The sequence below is a fragment of the Pogona vitticeps genome, chromosome 13 (assembly GCF_051106095.1).
Source record: "Pogona vitticeps strain Pit_001003342236 chromosome 13, PviZW2.1, whole genome shotgun sequence".
NCBI lineage: Eukaryota > Metazoa > Chordata > Lepidosauria > Squamata > Agamidae > Pogona > Pogona vitticeps.
Window position 1 is genome coordinate 7,544,801 of NC_135795.1, and position 21,329 is coordinate 7,566,129.

The 21,329-nt window shown below is 40.5% G+C and overlaps 1 protein-coding gene across 8 annotated transcripts in view; it reads left to right on the plus strand.

Moving 5' to 3' along the window:
- Positions 1-21,329, plus strand: part of MRTFB (myocardin related transcription factor B) — a 78,744-nt gene that overhangs the window by 46,893 nt on the left and 10,522 nt on the right. For 4 of the 8 annotated variants that reach the window (XM_072982849.2, XM_072982848.2, XM_072982853.2 and 1 more), the window contains 10 exons: positions 187-242; positions 2,185-2,260; positions 3,129-3,290; positions 3,970-4,151; positions 5,888-6,031; positions 7,773-8,020; positions 8,844-8,991; positions 10,672-11,697; positions 16,654-16,809; positions 19,968-20,123. In XM_072982849.2, coding sequence (XP_072838950.2) covers positions 187-242; positions 2,185-2,260; positions 3,129-3,290; positions 3,970-4,151; positions 5,888-6,031; positions 7,773-8,020; positions 8,844-8,991; positions 10,672-11,697; positions 16,654-16,809; positions 19,968-20,123 — 2,354 coding nt within the window. Of the gene's footprint in view, positions 1-186; positions 243-2,184; positions 2,261-3,128; positions 3,291-3,969; positions 4,152-5,887; positions 6,032-7,772; positions 8,021-8,843; positions 8,992-10,671; positions 11,698-16,653; positions 16,810-19,967; positions 20,124-20,475; positions 20,547-21,329 lie in introns of all 8 variants that reach the window. The other 4 variants (XM_078381405.1, XM_072982850.2, XM_078381406.1 and 1 more) reach the window with 2 other exon arrangements.

The window sequence follows — 21,329 nt, forward strand, 5'->3', positions numbered from 1 at the left end:
CTGAGTTATTACACAGAGGATCTATCATTATAGCAGGTTGGGTAGAGGGGTAAAGAAGACCTCATATTTTGCTGGCAGTATGCATTCAAGATTAGCTAGTAGAGACAAACATAACAAGTTCAAGAATTAAGTTCTCGTCCTTATGTTCTCGTAATTTTATATGATTATCTTACTTTCTCACTGAAGCTTTGAAGAGCCCAGCTGCATTCCATGAGCAGATAAAGAGCTTGGAAAGAGCCAGGGTAAGGAATCAAGTTTTAACATTTTGGTAAATTCTTCCAATATGATTGTATTTGGAAAAGGTGGGATATATGTACAGCTTACACAATGAAAGAAAATTGAAGTTGAGTATTCTGAAGGATCACAGGCCACCACAGAGAGGACCCACTACCACTAAGCCACACAACCCTTGCTTAACCTGGTGTGGCCACTTGCCAGGTGGGTTAGTGTGCTAGTGACTGGGAGAAGCTTCCCTTCTTTGTTGCTTTCCTCACAAGTATAATCTCTGGAATGGAATTTAGAGAATATGCTTAGTAAACTGTATCATTATTAGACTATCTTCAAACCATCCAAGCAGAGATGACAGTATGATTATCCATCAAATTCTCCAGCCCCTTACATAATCATCCTCATCTTTGCTTATAAATTTAGAACAGGAAAGATTCATTTTAGAGCTACTTGTTCTTATATAATATTAAGAGACACATTAAACCATCAATGGCGAACCTATGGCACGCATGCCACAGCTGGCATGCAGAGCCCTCTCTGCGGGCACGTGAGCCATAAGTCGCAGGATTGCTACCCCCGGCAGCTAAACCGGAGGAGGCATCTGCAGCCGTGGTGCTAGCGCCCTGACAGGTGGCGGGCCAGGATCCGGAGCAGCTGGCGCTGGCGGGGGTTGAGCACAATTGGAGGCAGATCTGGAGTGGGGCATGGAGGCACCTCCGTGCCTGGAATTCCCCCTTCTGCTGCCATTTCCACTGCTGCGACATCCACCTGCTGCCCACTTGTGTATTTTTCTCCCCCCAGTTTGGGCACACGGGCTCAAAAAGGTTAGCCATCACTGCATTAAACACTTAAACCTTTTTAATTTACATATTTGTACATTCTTAACTCTCCACAGAAGAGTATGTATCAGAGTAATGAATACTGTAATTATTGTGTTATTCTGTATTCAAGGAAGATATATTAGTTTGTTGAAGTTGCAACAAACCACAATAACTTCGACCAACAATTTAATAGTTTAATCTTTAAAATCTTAGCCTTAAGACAGGGTTAAAATAGCAATTCAGTAGTGTCCTGTACTCTCACACCTGTTAGCTAAGATAAAGAGAATCAGGCAGTTTGTTCTTCTTGTTCCCCTAATGTGTTGTATCTCAAATCACTTTAGAACCTAAGAGAGAGATGGAGATTCATGATTTGTTATTTAACAAGAATTTTTAAAATTTCATTGATATGTAGGTACACCTGACTGTGCCTAAAACACAGGAACTGGTTTCACTATGTTTGAAACTAATATAAGGTCCTCTATCACATAATAATGGCTAAGAGCAAATATAGTATCAGTTTTTGCCTCCTGTGGTGCACATGCTCTTTGTACAGTTTAATCTGTTCAGTATAGTACAACGAACTGTACTGCTCAGGAAATAAGCAACAGTTTCATTACAAATCTGAAATCTGTTCAGAAGCCTTCTTCTCTGCTTATAAGTGTTCTTCATGTGCTAGGAATTCTAAATTCTTGACCACTTAGAATTATACTTCTGCATTTTATATTTGATTGATTTACATCAGAGTTATAAGGAATTGGTTTAAAATGTGCCTTCTATGAAATGTGAATTTTAATAGGCTGGATCATGGACTTTAAAATTGGAAAAAGAGAAGTCTGCATTTCATCCACTAATGTATGTGTTTGCCAGGAACATGATGTTCGATTGTTTTCACTAAATGATTTAATAACAAATTATTTTAAAAAACTTTGGATTGTAGGGGAACATCTTGCAAAAGCTCTTAGATGGTAACATATTTTCTTCTGAGTAAAGAATGTCAAGAGTTTGCTATTGTGACAGCAACTCAGGACATATATATTCTGAAACCCATTTCACAAGTATGTTTTTTTAACTGAATTATTTTGCATGAATTACCAGTGGCAATAATGTATTGTGTGTGTATATGTTTTTATCCCAGACTGAAAACTTTTTGAAGCACAAGATCCGAAGTAGACCAGATCGATCGGAGTTGGTCAGGATGCACATACTTGAAGGTGAAGTGTTTTCTAGTTAAAAGATTAAGCCAGATGTGGGCAAAGTCTGAGGACCGAATTCCCAAAACAGCCAAAATTTGCCATTTTTAAAAGAAAAAAAAAATCTAATTGGGGGAATGGAGGGAGTCTTGATGGACAACGTCAAGATCCAGGAGCAGCAAAATGCTGGCCCAGTGACCCTTATTGTTTGTTTCCTTTCTGTCTAGAATAGGATTGGGAAAGAAAAAAACACACCTGGGGCCCACAGGCTTCACTTTGCCCATCCCACCCACTCTGACTATAAGTATTAGAAGTTGAATAAATGAGGAAAACCTTGAAATCGAGACAATAGATGTTTCTGAAAAAAAAATACAATTAATGCAGCATGATAAAATCTCTGTGCTCTAGTTACATTGAGCTGTTGTTTTTTCTTCCAGGGAAATTTACTGCTGACTTCCCAGGGCTCAGACATAAAAATATACAAATTCTCTGATTTACCAAACTATGAAAATCCATATTTAACTTTCAAAATTCAGGAATGTAGTAACTGCAGTATTATTCAGAATACCTCTGTCACAAGAATCAGTTTAACCACCTCTCAGAGCACAGAGTGCTGTCCTCTGAAGATGCCGGCCACAGAGACTGGCGAAACTTTAGGAAGAACAACCTTCAGAACACGGCCAAAGAGCCCAAAAAACCCACAACAACCAATTCTCATTTTATTCCCCCCTCCATTTGAAAAAGATATTTATTACTGAAAAACAAAAGTTGGCTATATAATTGAATTTATAGCCACCAAAATTTTATTGCTATCAATTTTCTTCCAAAGATGCAAAAAATAAACTAGCAACTCTAATATTCTTTTTAAAATACACTTCCTTTTTTTCAGAAACATTTGCAGAACCCTCCCTCCAGGCAACTCAGATGAAATTGAAGAGGGCACGCTTGGCAGATGATCTGAATGAGAAGATTGCTCAGAGGCCTGGCCCGATGGAACTTGTGGAGAAAAACATCCTGCCTGTAGACTCCTGTGTTAAAGAAGCAATCATAGGTATATAGAAAAAATGCAACCTGTTCTGATGTTGCAGTAGTGGAAAACAGAAATCACAGTCTTAAAACATCTTCCAAGCAATGAGATTTGGGGGATAAAGTTTAGTTGTGAACGTTTCAGATGTTTCCCGTAATGCAGCATTTTTGTGGCTGAAAGTCATATCTTATGTGATCATGCAGATGGTCCTGTTTTGTGACTAGGAATATATAATGCTGCCTGGTACCTTAGCTTTTTGGATTAACTGCAGTGACAGGTGTTATGTATTAGAAACTTACTGAATACTTTTTTGACATTATTAGTGACCAGTGGCATGGCCTCCTCCTGTGATTGAAAACAATGTCATAATAACTAGAAGCCAACACAGATTTTGCAAGAAGAAATCTTGCCAGATTAATTCTATCTCATTTTTTTTTGATTGGGCAACCTCTTTCCCTGGTAGACAATGGGAATGCTGTAGATGTAACAGTATATCTTGACTTCAGCAAAGCTCTTGACAAAGTGCTGCATGATATTCTGATTAGCAAGCTAACCAGGTGTGGATTGGATTGAACAACTGTCAGGTTGATACACAGTTGGTTACAAAATTGTACTCAGAGAGTGATTATCTGTGGCTCCTTCTCAAACTGGGAAGACATAACAAGTGGAGTACCACAAAATTAAAATAAGATTTGCTTCTTAGCTGTAGGCCAAGAGAACTTTCCTCAAGCTTTGGAAGAGCTGTCATTTGATGAGGACAGCAGTGATGCTCTGTCTCCAGATCAGCCTGCTAGTCAGGAATCCCAGGGCTCAGCGGCCTCCCCTGGTGAGCCCAAAACAAGAGAAGCAACATCTCCAGCCACACCAACCTCCTCCTCTACCCAGGTATAGTCTCAAACATAGGTGTAGCCATATTCCGATGTTATTAAAAATATTCTTTAAATAACATTTTTCTCTATTTGATAGAGGTCTATGTTTTATGTAAACCTGAGAGATTTGGTAGTGACATTCATAACTTTGATAAGTCTATCCATTCAGTTTAACTAAATGTATGTGTACAACAGGAGGCAGCACAGCCTTCTGTAGAGCACTAGTAGGTATTCCCAGCACTCAGGGTTTTCCATGCCAGGAGAAACCAGGTTCTGCAATATAAAGTCCTAAATGGCTTGGGTCCAAGCTGTCTCAAGGACTGCATCTTTCTTTATGAATATGCCCAAATGTTCAGATATTCAGAAGAGGCCTTTCTCTTGGTTCCATCACCTTTCATAGGTGTGTTTGATGGGGCGGCTGACCCATCCATTATGTCCAGCTGCATGGGGACATTTGTACACGAATACGAATCTCCATCTCTGGTTGTAGGGAATGCTTATCAAATTCGTGGATGACACAAAATTGAGTCGAATAACTTAAAAGCCTGGAAAACAAAAATTTAAAATATTTTGATAGGCTCAAGCACTGGGCTGAAAACAACAGAATGAAATTTAACAGGGATAAGTGCAAGGTCATACACCTTGGAGGGGGAACCAAATGCACAGTTAGAAGATGGGGGATGCGTGGCTCCCTAATACTGTAAACAAGAAGGATTTTGGAATAGTAAATGACAAGCTCACCATGCAATGGGACTGCAAAAACAGACAAATCCTATTGGAGGCTACATTAACAGAAGCAAAGTCTCCAAATCCTGTGAAGTACTAAGGTAAAGGTAGAGATTACCCTTGACATTTAGTCCAGTCATGTCTGACTCTAGGGTGTGGTGCTCATCCCCGTCTCCAAGCTGAAGAGCCAGTGTTTGTGTAGACAGTTTCCATGGTCACGTGCCCAGCGCAACTAGACACAGAATGCCATTACCTTCCCACCATGGTGGTACCAATTTATCTACTCGCATTTACATGCTTTCAAACTGCTAGGTTGGCAGGAGCTGGGACAAGCAACAGGAGCTCACTCCGTTGCGTGGATTCGATCTTATGACGGCTGGTCTTCTGACCTTGCAGCACAGAGGCTTCTGTGGTTTAACCTGCAGCGCCATCACATGAAGTACTAGTTCCCCTCTACTTGGCACTGGTGTGTTCTATACATCACACTTTAAGAAGAATGCCAACACACTGGAACAAATTCAGAGGAAGGCAACAAGGGTTATTAGGAAACTGGAAATCAGGCCCTGTGAGGAAAGACTGAAAGAACTGGGCATGTTTGCATTGATAAAAGATGACTGTAGGGATATATGATAGCACTTTTCAAATTCCTGGAAGATTGTCATACAGATATGGGGCAGAATCTGTTCTTGATCATTCCAGAGTGCAAGACATGTAATAGTGGGCTGAAATTACAGGCAACCATGTTTTGTTTGAGTATCGGGGAAACCTTATTAATATTAGAGCAGTATGGCAATGGAACCAATTCCCTCAGGAGATGGTGCATACTCTAGTGCTGGAGGCATTCAAGGGAAAATTAAATATACATTGGTTTAGATTCCTACATTGAGAAAAGGATTAGACTCTGTGGCCTTATAGGCCCACCCAACACTATTATTCTATGATTCTATGAAATTGACTTAGAACAATGCCTTGTTGGAGAAGATTTGAGTAATGTTTCTAGTTTTATTTCTTTTTTATTATTATTAGCATTCAGCATTAACATCATCAGTACCTGAACTTCTGAAGTCAGCTGCTACAAATCAGCACAGTACACGTTGTACAACCGCTGCTTCTGTTACTACAAATACTACATCTACAGCAAAACACTGCATCGGGCCAACACTAATAAAGGTAAGATAAAGTAAAAGCATTGTATGTGTCTAATTTAAATTTAGTGCTTTCCCTAACAAAAGGAAAATTTCACAGCACAAGAACAGAAGGAAGTAGTTAAGATCTTATACTAATATTATGGTTTCTATGGAACAGTCAGTTGAAACAAGAAACAGCAAAGATAATTTTTCTGTTAGCTAACTTGCTAATTTTAGCTGCATATGAAAGAAACAATTCTGGTTGTGTGCCTATTTAGTGAATATCTTTATGCTAAGCTTTTGCCACAATCAAGTTCTGTTCCTTAAAGAGGAATAATTTATTAGAGAAAATAAGCATTAATGGGAAGGAAGGTTCATTTAGACCTTTCATCAAATAGTATCTTCCAATTTACAGTGGTGCCTCGCATAGCAAGGTTAATCGGTTCCGGATTAACCCTCGCTATGTGAAAACATTGCTGTACGGAACGGGGAAGCCCATTGGAACGCATTAAACAACGCATTAAATGGGCAAAAAACTCACCGTTCAGCAATGTTTCCAGGGTCCGGCAGTCATTTTCGCGCCCTCGGTAAGCGAGGGCACGGCGCGAAAACACTGCACGCGGCCATTTTGGGGCTTCCGGCGGCCATTTTGGAACTGCCAATCAGCGGTTCCCCCGACATTGCAATGCGAAGATTGGTAAGCGAAATGCTTAACAATCTTCGCAATGCAAGTTTTGCCCATAGGGGCCATCGGTATGCGATCGCATTTGCGATCGCAAATACCTCATCGCTATGCGATTTCGTCGTTCTGTGGTGCGCTCGTTAAGCGAGGCACCACTGGATATTTAAAAAGTTATTATTAGGATTTGAATTTGCCTTGAATAAACCTGCATGTATTTAAATCCCAAGCGTACCTTTGTTTAGATAGTATTGAAGGATATGTTCAATGTCTTCCTAAAATGAATGTTTCATGTTTCTGTGACATACAGGCATTACATTATTCCAGAATTTGTATTTTTCATATATCAGCATGTATGTCTCAACAATATTTATTCTGCTGCCAGCCAAAGTAGTGGGCTTTACAGGATAGTGGAAAGATATTCTTCCACCAATTTTGCTATTAAATCATGATAGCTAAAATCTTGTTTCTCAGCAGAGTAAATTGCAATAGAATAGATGCATTGAATCAATGGATGGATTAATAGGTCAACTCCTTCATAATTTCCATTGATTCAAATTGGCCTACTCTAGCTGCAGCTTACTAAGCTGAAGTAAGTCAGAACTAAAGTTGGCCCATTTGAATCAATGGAACTTATGGAGAAGTTGCCTAAAATGGGCGTTCTCTAGAGTAATTTATTGTTTGTGCTAAAAATCATACTAGGGCTTATTTTCAGATTAGGTCTTATTTTCAGGGAAATAGGGTAGTTACCATCCAATGGAATTTTAAGATTTCATGGGACATTCTACCAATATACACTTACAGATGTTGAATAAATTCAGAATTGTGTATGATTGTGAGATTCATGTATCTCCATGCAGGGAATGTGTTGTAGAAGAAGAGCTATGCTGTATCAGATTTGAAGCCAATGTAATCTAATTCAGCATTCTCTGTCTGCAAAAGCAAGCTGGACATGAGTGGAGCAGCACTTTCCAACACATATTAAACTTTTGGATGCACAGTTACAAAAAGAAAAAAAATGTATTTAGTGTTTGTGCAAATCAGCAACATTGGACTTACCTTTTGGATCAAATCCATAGTTTTAATACATATTTTTTTCCAAAAGCAACCCCACCCCAGGAATCCAAATGACAAGCCTCGAAGCAAGAAATGCAAAGAACCAAAGCCCAAAGTGAAGAAGCTGAAATACCACCAGTACATCCCACCTGATCAGAAAGGTGAGAAGAATGAACCACAGATGGATTCCAACTATGCTCGCTTGCTACAGCAGCAACAACTTTTCTTGCAACTCCAGATCCTGAGCCAACAACAACAACACTACAACTACCAGACAATCCTTCCTGCGCCTCTCAAGTATGTAAGGCTTTGCCCGTTCTTTTTTTCCTTCCCCATGTTGTGGGTAGGGTTAATCAGAAAAAAAAAATTCACATTGCACTTTAACCATGTGGAAGGAGTTCTTTTATGTGGTACACAAAATGCTTTACAGGTTGTTACTTTATTCCAGAAATAATTCCTTCCAGTAATTTAAATACCCACATAAAGCATGTTTTTATTAACGTATCTTATTAAATATACAGTGTCGCTCTGCATGACGTTGATAATCTGTTCCATAGAAATCACTGTTTAGCGAAAACATCGTCTTGCGAAAACTGTTTTCCCATTGGAATGCATTGAAACCCGTTTAATGCACTCCAATGGGGAAAAATCATCGTCGCTTTGCGAAGATCGCCCATAGGGCAGCCATTTTGTGAAGCGCCGATCAGCTGTTAAACTGGCTGCCCTGCGAAGCAGCAGTCCGAAAACACCCGTTCTGCGAAGCGCTAATCAGTGTTAAAATCGTCTTGTGAGAAATGCTTTGCGAAGCAGGGACCCAAACATCATCCAGTGAAAATCGCCCATTAGAATCACTGTTTTGCGAATCGCTATAGTGATCGCAAAACCTCATCATCATGTGGATTCATAATTTTGCGAGGTCATCTGGTGAGGTACCACAGTATCAAGATGCCAAACAAAGCTTCAGTGTTTTAAAATTCTGCTAATACCATCTTCCTCATTTGGAATATACACAGTTTTTCAGACTTAAATGGAAAATCATGGACGATTCAGGGGAATGCATATGAAAAGGAAAGAGTGTGAGAAGTGTTAATTTGAACTTTAATTTCTTTTTTCATTGAAGGTCAATTAATGACAATCAGAATAACACTGGTAATGCGCTGCTGAATACTTTGAGCAGTAGTACATCTTCAGCAACAAGCAGCACACAAAAACCAAATATTCTCAACAGAAAACCAGGACCTCTACCTCCTAGTTTGGATGACTTAAAGGTAAAAAGAAGGTTACACTGATATTTATGAATGAAAAGTTTCAATGTGAAAGTAGTACTTTACAGAATCCCAAAAGTTTCCTAAGCTACCTGTTCCCCTTTTATTCACTTGGTTCATTGCCGTTTATTACTTGCTTACAAACACCGCCAATGGTACTTCAGTGGTGCTTTCTTCTTGAATAGGGCAATTAATATAATGTGGGTGGTATAAACTGTTTCTCTGACTGCCTGTGAGCATGGCGTGAGTAGGAGGACCATAAGTATGCCAACATGAACTCCTTTAAAAGCAGACAGAATAGAAATAATAGTAATTTTTAAATTCTGATAATAATCTCTAAGTGCTTTTCTCATTAATAATTCTGCTTCATAGAACTGAAGGATATTGCAGTTGACAGTAGCTCACATTATAAAAATAATAAGGGTTAATTGTTAAGATGTTGTCGGACTTACAGTTGTCTTGTATTTACAGTGTTTATGTAAATCCCTTCTAGTAGGAAAGAGGTGAGACCTGTGATCAACAGTATATTCTATATCTTGGAACTGAAGCTAACAACAATGCTTCTACAAATGCAAAGCACAAAAGGCAGACTTCAGTATCACGACTTCCTTTTCTTTTTTTTTTATTTTAAAAAAATATTAAAATAATGCAACATAAAATTACACATACCATCCACAGAAATTACATATATTATAAAAGCACAAAAACCTAGTGCTTCCTTCACCCTGGAGACCATTATATTTTACATATTTTTTCTCCTTTAAATCCATCTTTTAACTGACCGTCATATCTCCTCCAAAAATACATATATTCCTGGTCCAGGTTTTCCCCTTTCGGATTAACCCTCGCTGTGTGAAACATCGCTGTACGGAAAGAAAAAAGCCATTGGAATGCATTAAACTTAGTTTAATGCGTTCCAGTCGGCTGATTTACTCACCGTACAGCGATGTTGCTCTATGGCCGGCAGCCATTTTCGTGCCCTCCCCTCGCTGAACGAGGGCGCAAAAATGGCTGTGATCAGCTGTTCCGCGGCTTCAAAATGGCCGCCGAAAGGGCCGGGCACAGCGTTTTCGCGCCGTTGGTAAGCGAGGGGAGGGCGCGAAAACACTGCGCGCAGCCATTTTGGCTGTTCGGGCAGCGTTTTCGCGCCCTCCCCTTGCTTACCAAGGGCGCGAAAACGCTGCGCCCGGCCCTTTCGGCTGTTCCGGTGGCCATTTTGAAGCCGCGGAACAGCTGATCGGCGGGTCGCAAAGCGAAGGTCGGTAAGCGAACCGCTTACCGACCTTCGCTCTGCGATTTTCTCCCATTGGGGCCATCGTTCTGCGATCGCATTAGCGATCGCAAAAGCGTCACCGTAGAGCGAATTCATCGCTCTACGGGGCGCTCGTTCTGCGAGGCACCACTGTATAGCACAAAATTCATCCCATATTTCATTAAATCTATTTATCTTTATCTCTCTTTATTTAAACTTAATTTCAGAGGTCAATTAATTGTAGAGGTCATTTAATCACAATATTCCAAATTTCATTAAATCATTTGTGCAATTGGAAAACCCAATTTTGCTTCCCATTTTTTGTAATTGAGCAATCAATGTTTGGACAACTGAGTTAGAAACTGTTAGAGATGTCTAAATATTGGTTGACTGTCTAACTTTTTAATTTTATTTTATTTTATAAATCTCAGGTGGCTGAACTGAAAATGGAACTAAAGCTAAGAGGGTTGCCAGTCTCTGGAACAAAAATGGATCTTATTGAGCGTTTGAAATCTTATCAGGATCTGAACAACAATGCCGTCAGCTCAAGTAATGCAGTGGTGGTAACACCTTCCTCTAACGGCACCACTAATCCTGGCGAAGTAGCTGCAGTATTTCCTGTTGCTACGTTAAATAAACCAGCAGTTAGTTCTGTTCCCATCAGCTTTCCTTCCGAAACAAATTCGGTTGGAAATGGCAGCAAATCAATACCTATGGAAAGCATCAGCTCCCCTTTGCCCGTTTCCCCACCTCCTTCGGAGCAATCCAGTTTGAGCACTGATGACACTAACATGGCAGATACTTTGACAGAAATCATTACTATGATGTCCCCCTCACAGCTCCTGGGTACCTCGCCTCTTAAGATGACCGCAAGTGACGATGATCACAGTAGTGGAAGCATGGCAAATATGGAACTTGACGTGGCAGAAAAGGACCGTAAACTTCAAGAGAAAGAAAAGCAGATTGAAGAGCTCAAAAGAAAACTGGAACAGGAGCAGAAACTTGTAGAAGTGCTGAAAATGCAACTTGAGGTGGAAAAGCGGGGCCAGCACCAGCAGTCTCAAGCCTCAGCTAATGTAGCAGTGACTTTGAGTCAGAAGCGTGTTAGTCCGGGTGTCAAAGAAGAAGGCACTTTAGCAGATTGCTCTGATGCAAGACAATCAATACCTGAAGCCAACTCTTCTTTAGGACAGGGAATGTCAGTGGATGCCCAGAACGTTGTTGCCAAAAAGGCTGTTGTTATCAAGCATGAAGTCCCTTTGGCCAAAGCTGAACCGCATAACGTTTTATCTCAGTTCTGTGTAAATTCCCAGAGACAGCCACAAAGTGCTGTCATTGCTCAGCCTCAGGCGCTACTTACTGCACAAGGAACAACACAGCTGCTACTTCCACTCTCTCTCCAGGGTCCAAATTCAGCCACTCCAGTGCAGCTATCTCTAGGCAATATCCAGGTACAGGTATGAGAGTGTTCTCTGCTTTTAATATTTGAATAAGTTACATAGTTCATTTTTCTGCTGGTCAAAGGGAGTTTCTTTTAACTTTAAATGACAATAAAATTCTGACTTTATTTTTTAATTGTGTTGATAGATATAGGGAAACACGTGTAAAGAATACCTTGTAAAAATGAGATTTCAGAGATTCTGCATCCCAGCAAGGAAAGCAGCTGAAATAATGACTGACAAAGCAGGGCAAACCCATTTTGATTTGTGCATATCAATAGAAATGTAGACCTGGAGCTAATTTGGTATTCTTAATGTAGCAAGTAGAACAACACAATGGATCTCATAGGTAGGTGAAAATCCTTAAATACTGCTTCCTTGTCTGAACACAGCATTGAATCTTGAGATGTCGCTTTAAGGCTTGTGTAAGGCAAAGGCCATCATACTTTTAGGTTCAGACCTTGATAGTAGTTCAAGGAAATGTTGCTTCTTTGTTAATTTTATGTCCAGTCCTTTGAATCGCTGCATAGATGTCGGTTAGACCATTCTATTTTAAGTATGATTGTCCTTGCCAGCATTCTGCCATATCATATGATGAGGGAATTTCACCTGTGCCTGACTTAATGTAAGATGTTTCACATATACAACATTCAAAGAAATTGTACTTTCTTCTTCATGGTCTTTGTGACTCACACAAATGGATCTTATGCCTTCACATAGCTCTGTGTGGAATATTTCAGACCAAGTAACTTTTTTGGGGGGAATCTCAGCTTCACTTGCACTACATGTTACCAACCCTAACAGCTACATCTTAGTTCCTTTTCATCCACAATGCTGATAGCAGTCAAAGGAATGTTCAAGAGTTTCTTCCATTACTAAAGTAGCTTTTTCCTCAGTAGTAGTTTGTAGTAGTTCTTTTTGTAATTTTAATAGAATAGTTTTTTCTCAATAGAGTGGTTTTTTAATCATTTTATGGCCTCCACGTCCCTTTTAAAGCAACTGTATGGATCATGAGAAACTATGGATTATTATAAAAGAAATGGGTGTAACTCAGCAGTTGGGTGTGCTGATGCATTAATTTGTGCTGTATACAAGAAGCAATCGTTAGGACAGAATATGGAGAGACAGAATGGTTTCCTATAGGCAAAGTTGTCAGGCAAGGATGTGTTTATCTCCTTATCTGTTCAATCTGTGTGCAGAAAGTATCATACGTAAAGCTGAATTAGATTCAGATGAATGATGAGTGAAAACTGGTGAAAGAAGCATCAATAATTTAAGATACGCAGATGACACTATCTTATTGACAAAAAGCAGCAATGACTTTAAATGATTTTTAGAGAAAGTGAATGAAGAAAGAATCAAAGCAGAACTGCAGTTGCACATGAACATCTCACCCAACAGCACTTGTAAAGATTGGATTGAACATCAGGTATTTGTGGGAGAACTCATAGCAGGAAGTGGAACTGGAAGCTTAAAATAAACCTCATCACTGTCTATGTTGCTTGTATCTTGCATATGCAGTTGAGGTTCGAGTAGACTTCCTTGTTAGATGTTCACAGACTTTGCTGACCAATGGGCCACTCCTTGCCTCCTCTAAATCAGCCTTTGTGGAGGCTTTGTGGACCAGATGTACCTCTTTCTGGGGATCCTCAGAAAGCAGCAACAACTAGTTTGTGCATTCAATAGCTCCAACAAGGAAAGGGGACTGTGGCACTTAACAAATTTTCAGATGATGCAAAATTGGGTAGAATAGCCAATACCTTGGAAGACGGGAACAAAATACAAAAAAATATTGATAGGCTTGAACACTGAGATGAAAACAACAGGAAGAAACTTAACAAGGGAGCAAGTTCAGAGGAGAGAAGAAAACTGAGGGGAGATATAATAGCAACCATTGCTTGCTGCACTTCCTCACCCTAACTGCCCAGTGGCTTGATGGACAGGTTTCCTGCCAGTTTCAAATGCTTGAAATGTAATCATATGCTCCACCTCTTTATGCCTTTTTAGCCCAGTGCATGTTGTATATGCAGTTGAAGCCACATTAATATTTCCACCAGCACTCAAGGGAGCCCTCCATTCAGCATTCATATTCTTATGAATAGACATTTTTCAAGACATTTGCTACTGAATTGTCAACCAGCCACATCTGAGACAGTATTTACTTTGTTATGGCAGTGAAAAAGAGGCTGCCTTTCACAGTTTTCTTTGACAATGCAGCAATTGTGGCTGGAGACAACATCTTTGATTTCGTACACTGTCTGTCTGTGCAGTGTTGATTGAGATGATGTGTTCACCTTTTAAGCCTGTGGTTCTGGTGAATGTGTACTTGCATTCAAAACTGCTTTCCTTATGACAAGCACATCTGCTAGTTGAGCTCTCATGATTTACAATTGTATGTTCTACAGAATGATCCTTCTTTCGTAGCTTTTTATGTGGGGAAGCCATTTTTGGATGTGACTTTTTCCCAAGACAGTGTCCGATTTTCAGGTCAAGCATTTATCCTCCCTACCTTTTACACAGCCAAATGATTTGGAAAAATTGATGCATTTTTTGTGTTTTCCTGGTCTTTGCCTTTTATGTTGACTTTTCATTTTATGTTCACTACACCGAGGGTTTGTAGTAGACAGCTGTTTCTGCCCCATGTTTTGCAAAGTGAGTCACAACAGCTATTTCTTTATCTGGGTCACAAACCTGCAACTATGTTCTTCCATATTTCTTGGTCCAGAAACACAGTCTTTGCACAAGAGCAGTAGTGCCATCTATGACTTCAATGAGGGGTATTCTACTACCTGTCATTTGTAGAACAGTCACAAATTGCCCTTTCCCATTTGTGAACTATTACAGACTTGAAGTCGAGCCTATCCCTATAGTACCTTCTTCAGTATTAATGTGGCATTTTCTCTAGTGAATTAATGCACCACCCAATTCACAGAGACAAAAAAAGGATGGATTGCTTCTTTGGTCGTCTGTGAACTGAGACAAACCCACCTGCCTCCCATAATTCTGTCATTGGTGGGAAACGGGAACTTAGGAGGAGCTATTATGACATGTTTGTGGTGAGAATGGGGTCAGGGGCCCTTCCAAAAAGCTGCTTCTCTCTGAAACATTCCAAAACAGGACTCTGCAAAGGCAGAAGGTCCTTTTCTGTGAGTTCAAAGATGACCACTTGAAGAATGTCAGTTACAGGCAACCTGCCCTCCTTCTGTGAAGCTAACAGGTTCTAAGAAGGGATGCCAATCTTTGCTTATTTCATTCTTGCAGGTAAGATTGACAAATTTTAAAAGTATTTTCCTGGCTCAGTTTATGATATTCTTGAGCTTTTTCTTTTCTGGCACTTGAGAACTTTTTCCAGAAAAATTGTAGAAATGCTTTTTGCTTTGCATCATTATTTTCTCACATTAGCCTTTTTTTAAAAAAAAAGTTGCCCAATACATTCCTGCTAAGCTAGAACTAGAACAGGTGAGTCCAGGTGGCTGATGAGAGAAAAGTGTTCTGAAACAGTCCTGGGTTTAGGTAAGCACACGGACTCTTATCACATTTTCTCTGGAGCTGGACGGCCCCCGTATGCAGAACTTTCAGCAATAAAAGCCCCTCCCTAGTGAGTGTATAATACAAGATGTTTGATTTTGCCTACATCTGTCTCCCTTACCCCTGAAAAATACATGTCGTCATCTTTATTTATTTATACCACCTCCTTAGCGCAAACTCTATTCTGGGTGGTTTATGGATTAAAACTTCAAACCCCACAAGTACCCATAAAACAATACATTCAATATGGGGGTTCACAGATATGGATCGAAAATTAAAGGATAAGACAGTGATAGAGCATGTGTTTTGTATGTAGAAAGTTGCAGATTCAATACTTGAATCATACATTAAATGGATTATTGCACTTTGACATGAAATTGAGCCAAGAAAGTTCGTAGTAAGAGACCTTGAAATGCTGCCAGCAGTCAGTTTAAAAACACTGGACTAGTTGGTCCAGTAGTGAGGACAACTGAAGAAAATTCAAGGGAGGATTATATCCTTCAGTTTGAGGAGATTCATTGCAAGGCAGAGAGTGCCATATAGCAGTGGTCCCCAGTGTCCGTGGGCGGGGATGGGGCACCTCTGGCATTCATGGGGGTGTGTGCTTACAGGTGGGTGGGCACATGTTCACACATGTGCAGGCCCCCCGGGTGCACTTGCGCAGATGGATGGGGCACCCGTGCATGCATGCAGGGTGGGTGGGGCACCTGTGCATGCGGTTGGGTGGGCCATGTGGGTGGGTGGGCGGGCGTGTGTGGGGGCAGTACATGCAGAGGGGTGGGAGATCAGTCTCCGTGGCCTGGTCCTTCCAAGACCACAGCCCGGTACCGGGCCACAGATTGGGGGTTGGGGACCTCTGCCATATAGGATTGCTGGATAGCTCAGTAGTTCAGGTATCTTGCTGTGGAGCCAGAGGTTGGGAGTTAATTGACAGGGGCTGGACTCAATGAGCCATAGGGTCCCTTCCGTTTCTGCAGTTCTATAATGATGATGATGATTTGAAAGCCCCTAAAGTTTCTTAGCAAATCCACATTGACAAAGATGTCATCCGAAGATCATTGACATGTGGAAAAACATTTTACATACCAGGTTTTGTTACCACACAACTTAAATTAATTCTGAGATTCTTCCTTAGCTCTCGGATGCTATCACGTCTTCTATGTGAAATCATAGAAGATAAGCCAAATATAGGCACAGGGGTGGTGACCTCTCTGTGTTCCTACTCATTAACACATTGCAGCTGCAACTCATGGACTGTGTACATCTACCCAAACCTATTCCTCATAGCTGTGAAAGTTTAACATTTAAAAGATGAATTATAACTGTGCTAGAATCATTAATGTATGTAAACTGTTGGAAACACTGAGGAATAATACTGTTGGGTCTTCATGGTTTTTATAAGTATGGATAGTATCACATGAAGTCAAGCCATTTCTTCTTCTTTAGGTCCATCCACAAACAGAAATTCCAAGCGTGGCACATGTATCTTCTTCCTCTAATTTACCATGTTCAACAGAAAATGTTCCACGGATACACACTTCAGTACCCAAACAAAATGCTTCCTCACAACACGCACTTGGCGACACCCCACAAAACAGAAAGGTTGGTGAATATTTATATACTTACAGATTAATTGCATACTTATAGGTGGCTGAAAAAAATTCCTACTGTATGGTTTGTAAATCACCCACATCTAAAATTATATTGTCTTCTGGATTTATTATTGTGCTTATTTGAAATATTGTTACCCTGCCTTTCTCCTTAAAAGGGTCCAAGGCGGCTTACATAATTAAAAGACTATATTAAAGCTAAAAACATTGAATGTACAGATACTAAAAAGGATCAAACAAATACCAAACTAAGAAACATAAGCAACACCAAAACACGCTCAAAGGAGTAAGGTATATAACAATTCATTAAAAAAAAATCCCACTCAGGCAGCCAGTCACTCAGGGAATGCCAGCCTGAAGAGGCTTTGCCTGCTTATGCAAGGACAGCAAAGATGGGGGGCATGGGGCAGGGAGTTCCAAAGTTTGGGAGCAGTGACAGAAAAGGCCCTCTCCCATGTACCCACCGAACAGCCCTGTGAAGGTGGTAGGACCGAGAGGTAGGGTTCTCCTGATGATTTTAACAATCAAGCAGGCTCATAAAGGGAGAAACAGTCCTTGAGATAGCTTGGGCCCAAACTATTTAGGGCTTTAAAAGTTAGAACCAACACCTTGCATTCAGCCTGGACATCGATCGACAGCTAATGGAGTTGCCGCAAGAGGGAGATTATCTGATTCCTGTAACCAGTCCCAATTAACAATCTCGCTGCTTTGTTTTGAACCCGCTGAAGTATCCTGACGCTTTCCATAGGCAGCCTCCTGTAAAGGAGGATATAATATGCAACGAAATTCAGAATGTGATACTGTATTTTATTTTGATGCTTAAAAATATGAACATATTACTGTCATTACCTCAATGTAGTATTACCAGAATACTTGCTTGAAAACCACTTTGGAATATACCCAGCATATAGAAGATGGGTTTGAAACACATATAATAACTGGAACAGCATTTGTCAACCTTCAACTGCTGCTTGAAAAGGTCTACCTCCATACTAAAGATCATGGTCTAATAAAAAGTCACCGTTCTACTTCAAAACAGAAGATTCTTTGTTGATTTTCAAGGGAATTTCAGACATTTGTACTTAATTTAAGAGAAGTAAGAGAAGCAAGTATAAGAATCACATCCAGATGGTACATGACTCTTGTTGAAATACTTGTAGTAATAATTCAAACAGTATATGTTGAAGACATGGGGAAACAGTGTTCTTCCATGTGCGGTAGGAGTGTTGACTTATATCTCAATTCTGCGTATCCGTGACAACCTCACAAAATATTGAATTGAAACCACCGCTGGCATTGCTAAACCTGTTACGAGATGTCAATAAGCAGTTACTGCATGCAAAATTATGGGGTCCAAGCTATCTAACAGATGGCATCTCCCTCTATGAGCCTGCTTAGACTTTAAGATCATTAGGGGAGGCCTTTCTCTTGGTCCCACCACCTCACAGGTGCGCTTGGTGGGGATACGGGCCTTCACTGTTGCTGCTCCTGGACTCTGGAACTCCCTCCCATGGGAAGCTAGGCTGACCCTGTCTTTGTTGTACTTCTGCAAGCAGGTAAAGACCTTTCTCTTCATGCAGGTTTCCCCTTAATAACTGGTGGTCTGAGAATGATTTTTTGATTGATTGGTTTGCTCTGTTGTTTTAAATGTGTTTTAGTATTGATTTTATTGCTGTTTCTAATATAATACTTGTTTAATTATTTTTAGTCTTTATATGCCTACTGTTTTTAAATTATTGTCCTTTTAATGACAATAAAAAGACAGGAGGCCTTGGGGTTCTTTTTAAGGAGAAAGGCGGGATAAAATTATTCTAAATAATTAAAATTAATAACCTTAATAACTTTAACAAATCAGGAGCAGCTGGAAAGACAGTCAAAATTTATCATTAAAATTTGTACCAGTCAGTTTGAAACTTAGCACTGCTAGGAAACCTGATACAAAAAGTTAGAAGGACAAGGGAACTGAAAGACCTCAGAAGCTCTGAGACTTCCTTGTGGATACCTTGCGTACCAGAGCTCAAGACAGAAGAGCACCTAATTCACACAGAGCTATTGAAGACAACATCTTTATCAATGATTTGGATGAAGGAATAGAGAGTGTGTTGATTAAATTTGCAGATGATACCAAATTGGCAAGGGTTGCTAATTCCCCAGAGGACAGGATTAAAATTCAAAATGACCTCGACAGATGAGAATCCTGGGCCAAAACTAACAAAATGAATTTCAACAGGGAGAAATGTAAGGTCCTACAGCTAAGCAGAAAAAATGAACTGCACAGATACAGGATGGAAGACACCTGGCGAGACAACACTACCTGTGAAAGGGATCTAGGAGTCTTGGTAGACCACAAGCTGAACATGAGTCAGCAGTGTGATGCGGCTGCCAAGAAAGCCAATGCGGTTCTTGGTTGCATCAATAGGAGTATAGTATCTAGATCAAGGGAAGGGATAGTACCACTCTATTCTGCTTTGGTCAGACCTCACCTGGAGTATTGTGTCCAGTTCTGGGCACCTCAATTCAAGAAGGATGTTGACAACCTGGAACGTGTCCAGAGGAGGGTGACCACAATGGTTAAAGGTCTGGAAGCCGTGTCCTACGAGGAGCGGCTTAGGGAGTTGGGAATGTTTAGCCTTACAAAAAGAAGGTTGAGAGGGGACATGATAGCCATGTTTAAATATTTGAAAGGATGTCATGTTGAAGAGGGGACAAGTTTGTTTTCCAGGGCTCCAGAGACTAGGACACAGAGCAATGGGTTCTAACTGCAGGAAAAGATATTCCATCTGAACATTAGGAAGAACTTCCTGACAGAGCTGTCCGGCAGTGGAATAGGCTGCCTCGAAGGGTGGTGGAGTCTCCTTCTTGGGAGGTTTTTAAGCAAAGGCTGGATGACCATCTGTTGGAAGTGCTTTGATGGACATTCCCGCATGGCAGGGGGTTGGACTGGACAGCCTCAGTCGTCTCTTCCAACTCTGTGACTCTATGACAATCCGTTTGGATAATGCAGCATGTTTTGATGAGAACAATGATATTCAATAGTGAAAACAGATCCATATGTTTTAAAGAGTTTTACTTTCATTGTAAACCATCTTCACTTTAGTACCAAAAAAGCGGCATACATTAATTCTAAATAAATACATCTTGTTTTGTCAGGCATTCTCTTCTACCTCACCAAATGCAGTGTTTTCCTGTCAGAATGAGTCTGTTACAACTCAGCAGCAACCCTTGTTTAATCAGGCAACAAGCACCGCAGTTCACTCAGGAAACCAGGGGCCTTTAGTACAAAATGGACCCATTGCCCCTCTAAAGGTATTGTATACTAAAGAGAAATCACTGCATTACATCTTCTGTAATGGCCACTGTTTGCAGCTATGCTTCAAGGTAGAAACTCTTAGAATTTTGGATAAGAAAGGAAACACCTTCTCTTTGATCCAAGGACTTTTGATTACAAGAAACCTTTCTGATAAATTGGGATCAAAAATCTTCAAGTAATAACACATTGTGAAATATTTTCATCCTAAAGGCCACATTTTCTTGTAGGTGACCTTCTAGAGACCACAAGCCACCCATCCCACAAAAAATGGGATAGGTAAAAGTACTTTTTCTCCCCTTCTTATCCACAAACACAAACTTGTAACATCTCACCATTTGTATTGCCCAGATAACATGAAGATCCCACCCCTCTCTCCACAGCACTGAGGCTTGGAAAAAGGCTGCAACAAAAAGCCACCAGTAAGTTTATAAGCCTAATTGCTGCCACGTAGACCAAGGAGGTGTGGCTGGTCTTCCCATCCCCAGCCATGATCTCTCTCCCAAATGCATAGTAACTGACTTGAAATCCTAATTGCGTTCCAATCCTAATTGCAGCATGGGGAAGAGGAACAAGGAGGAGTACGCTGTGGTTGATTGGGTAGGCTGTGGGAAAGAAGCCACCTACTCCTGCAACAAGCTGTACCTACTGTTCAGCTATAATAAAGGGAAATACAGTGGTGCCCCATAAGACGATGTTAATCCATTCCATTGAAATCACTGTCTTGTGAAAACATCGTCTTGCGAAATGTGATTCCCCATTGGAATGCATTGAAATCCATTTAATGCGTTATAATGGGGACAAATCATCGTCGTTTTGCGAAAATCGCCCATAGGGAAGCCATTTTGCGAAGCACCAAGCAGCTGTTAAAATTGCTGTCTTGCGAAGCATCGGTTCCGAAAACACCCGTTTTGCAAAGCGCCAATCAGCTGTTAAAATTGTCATCTTGCGAAAATTGGTCCCGGGGGAAAAAAAAACCATCTTGCGAAGCACAGACCAAAACATCTTATAGCGAAAATCGCCCATAAGAAATACTGTTTTGCAAAGCGCTATAGTGATCGCAAAAACTCATCATCATGCAGATTCGTCGTTTTGCAAGGTAATCGTCTAGCAGAGCACCACTGTAGCTGCTTTCAGGCCCCTTTTTTTATGAAATTAATTGAGGCAGTGTAGAAGTCATTAAGGATTTTTTTTCTAAAGAAACA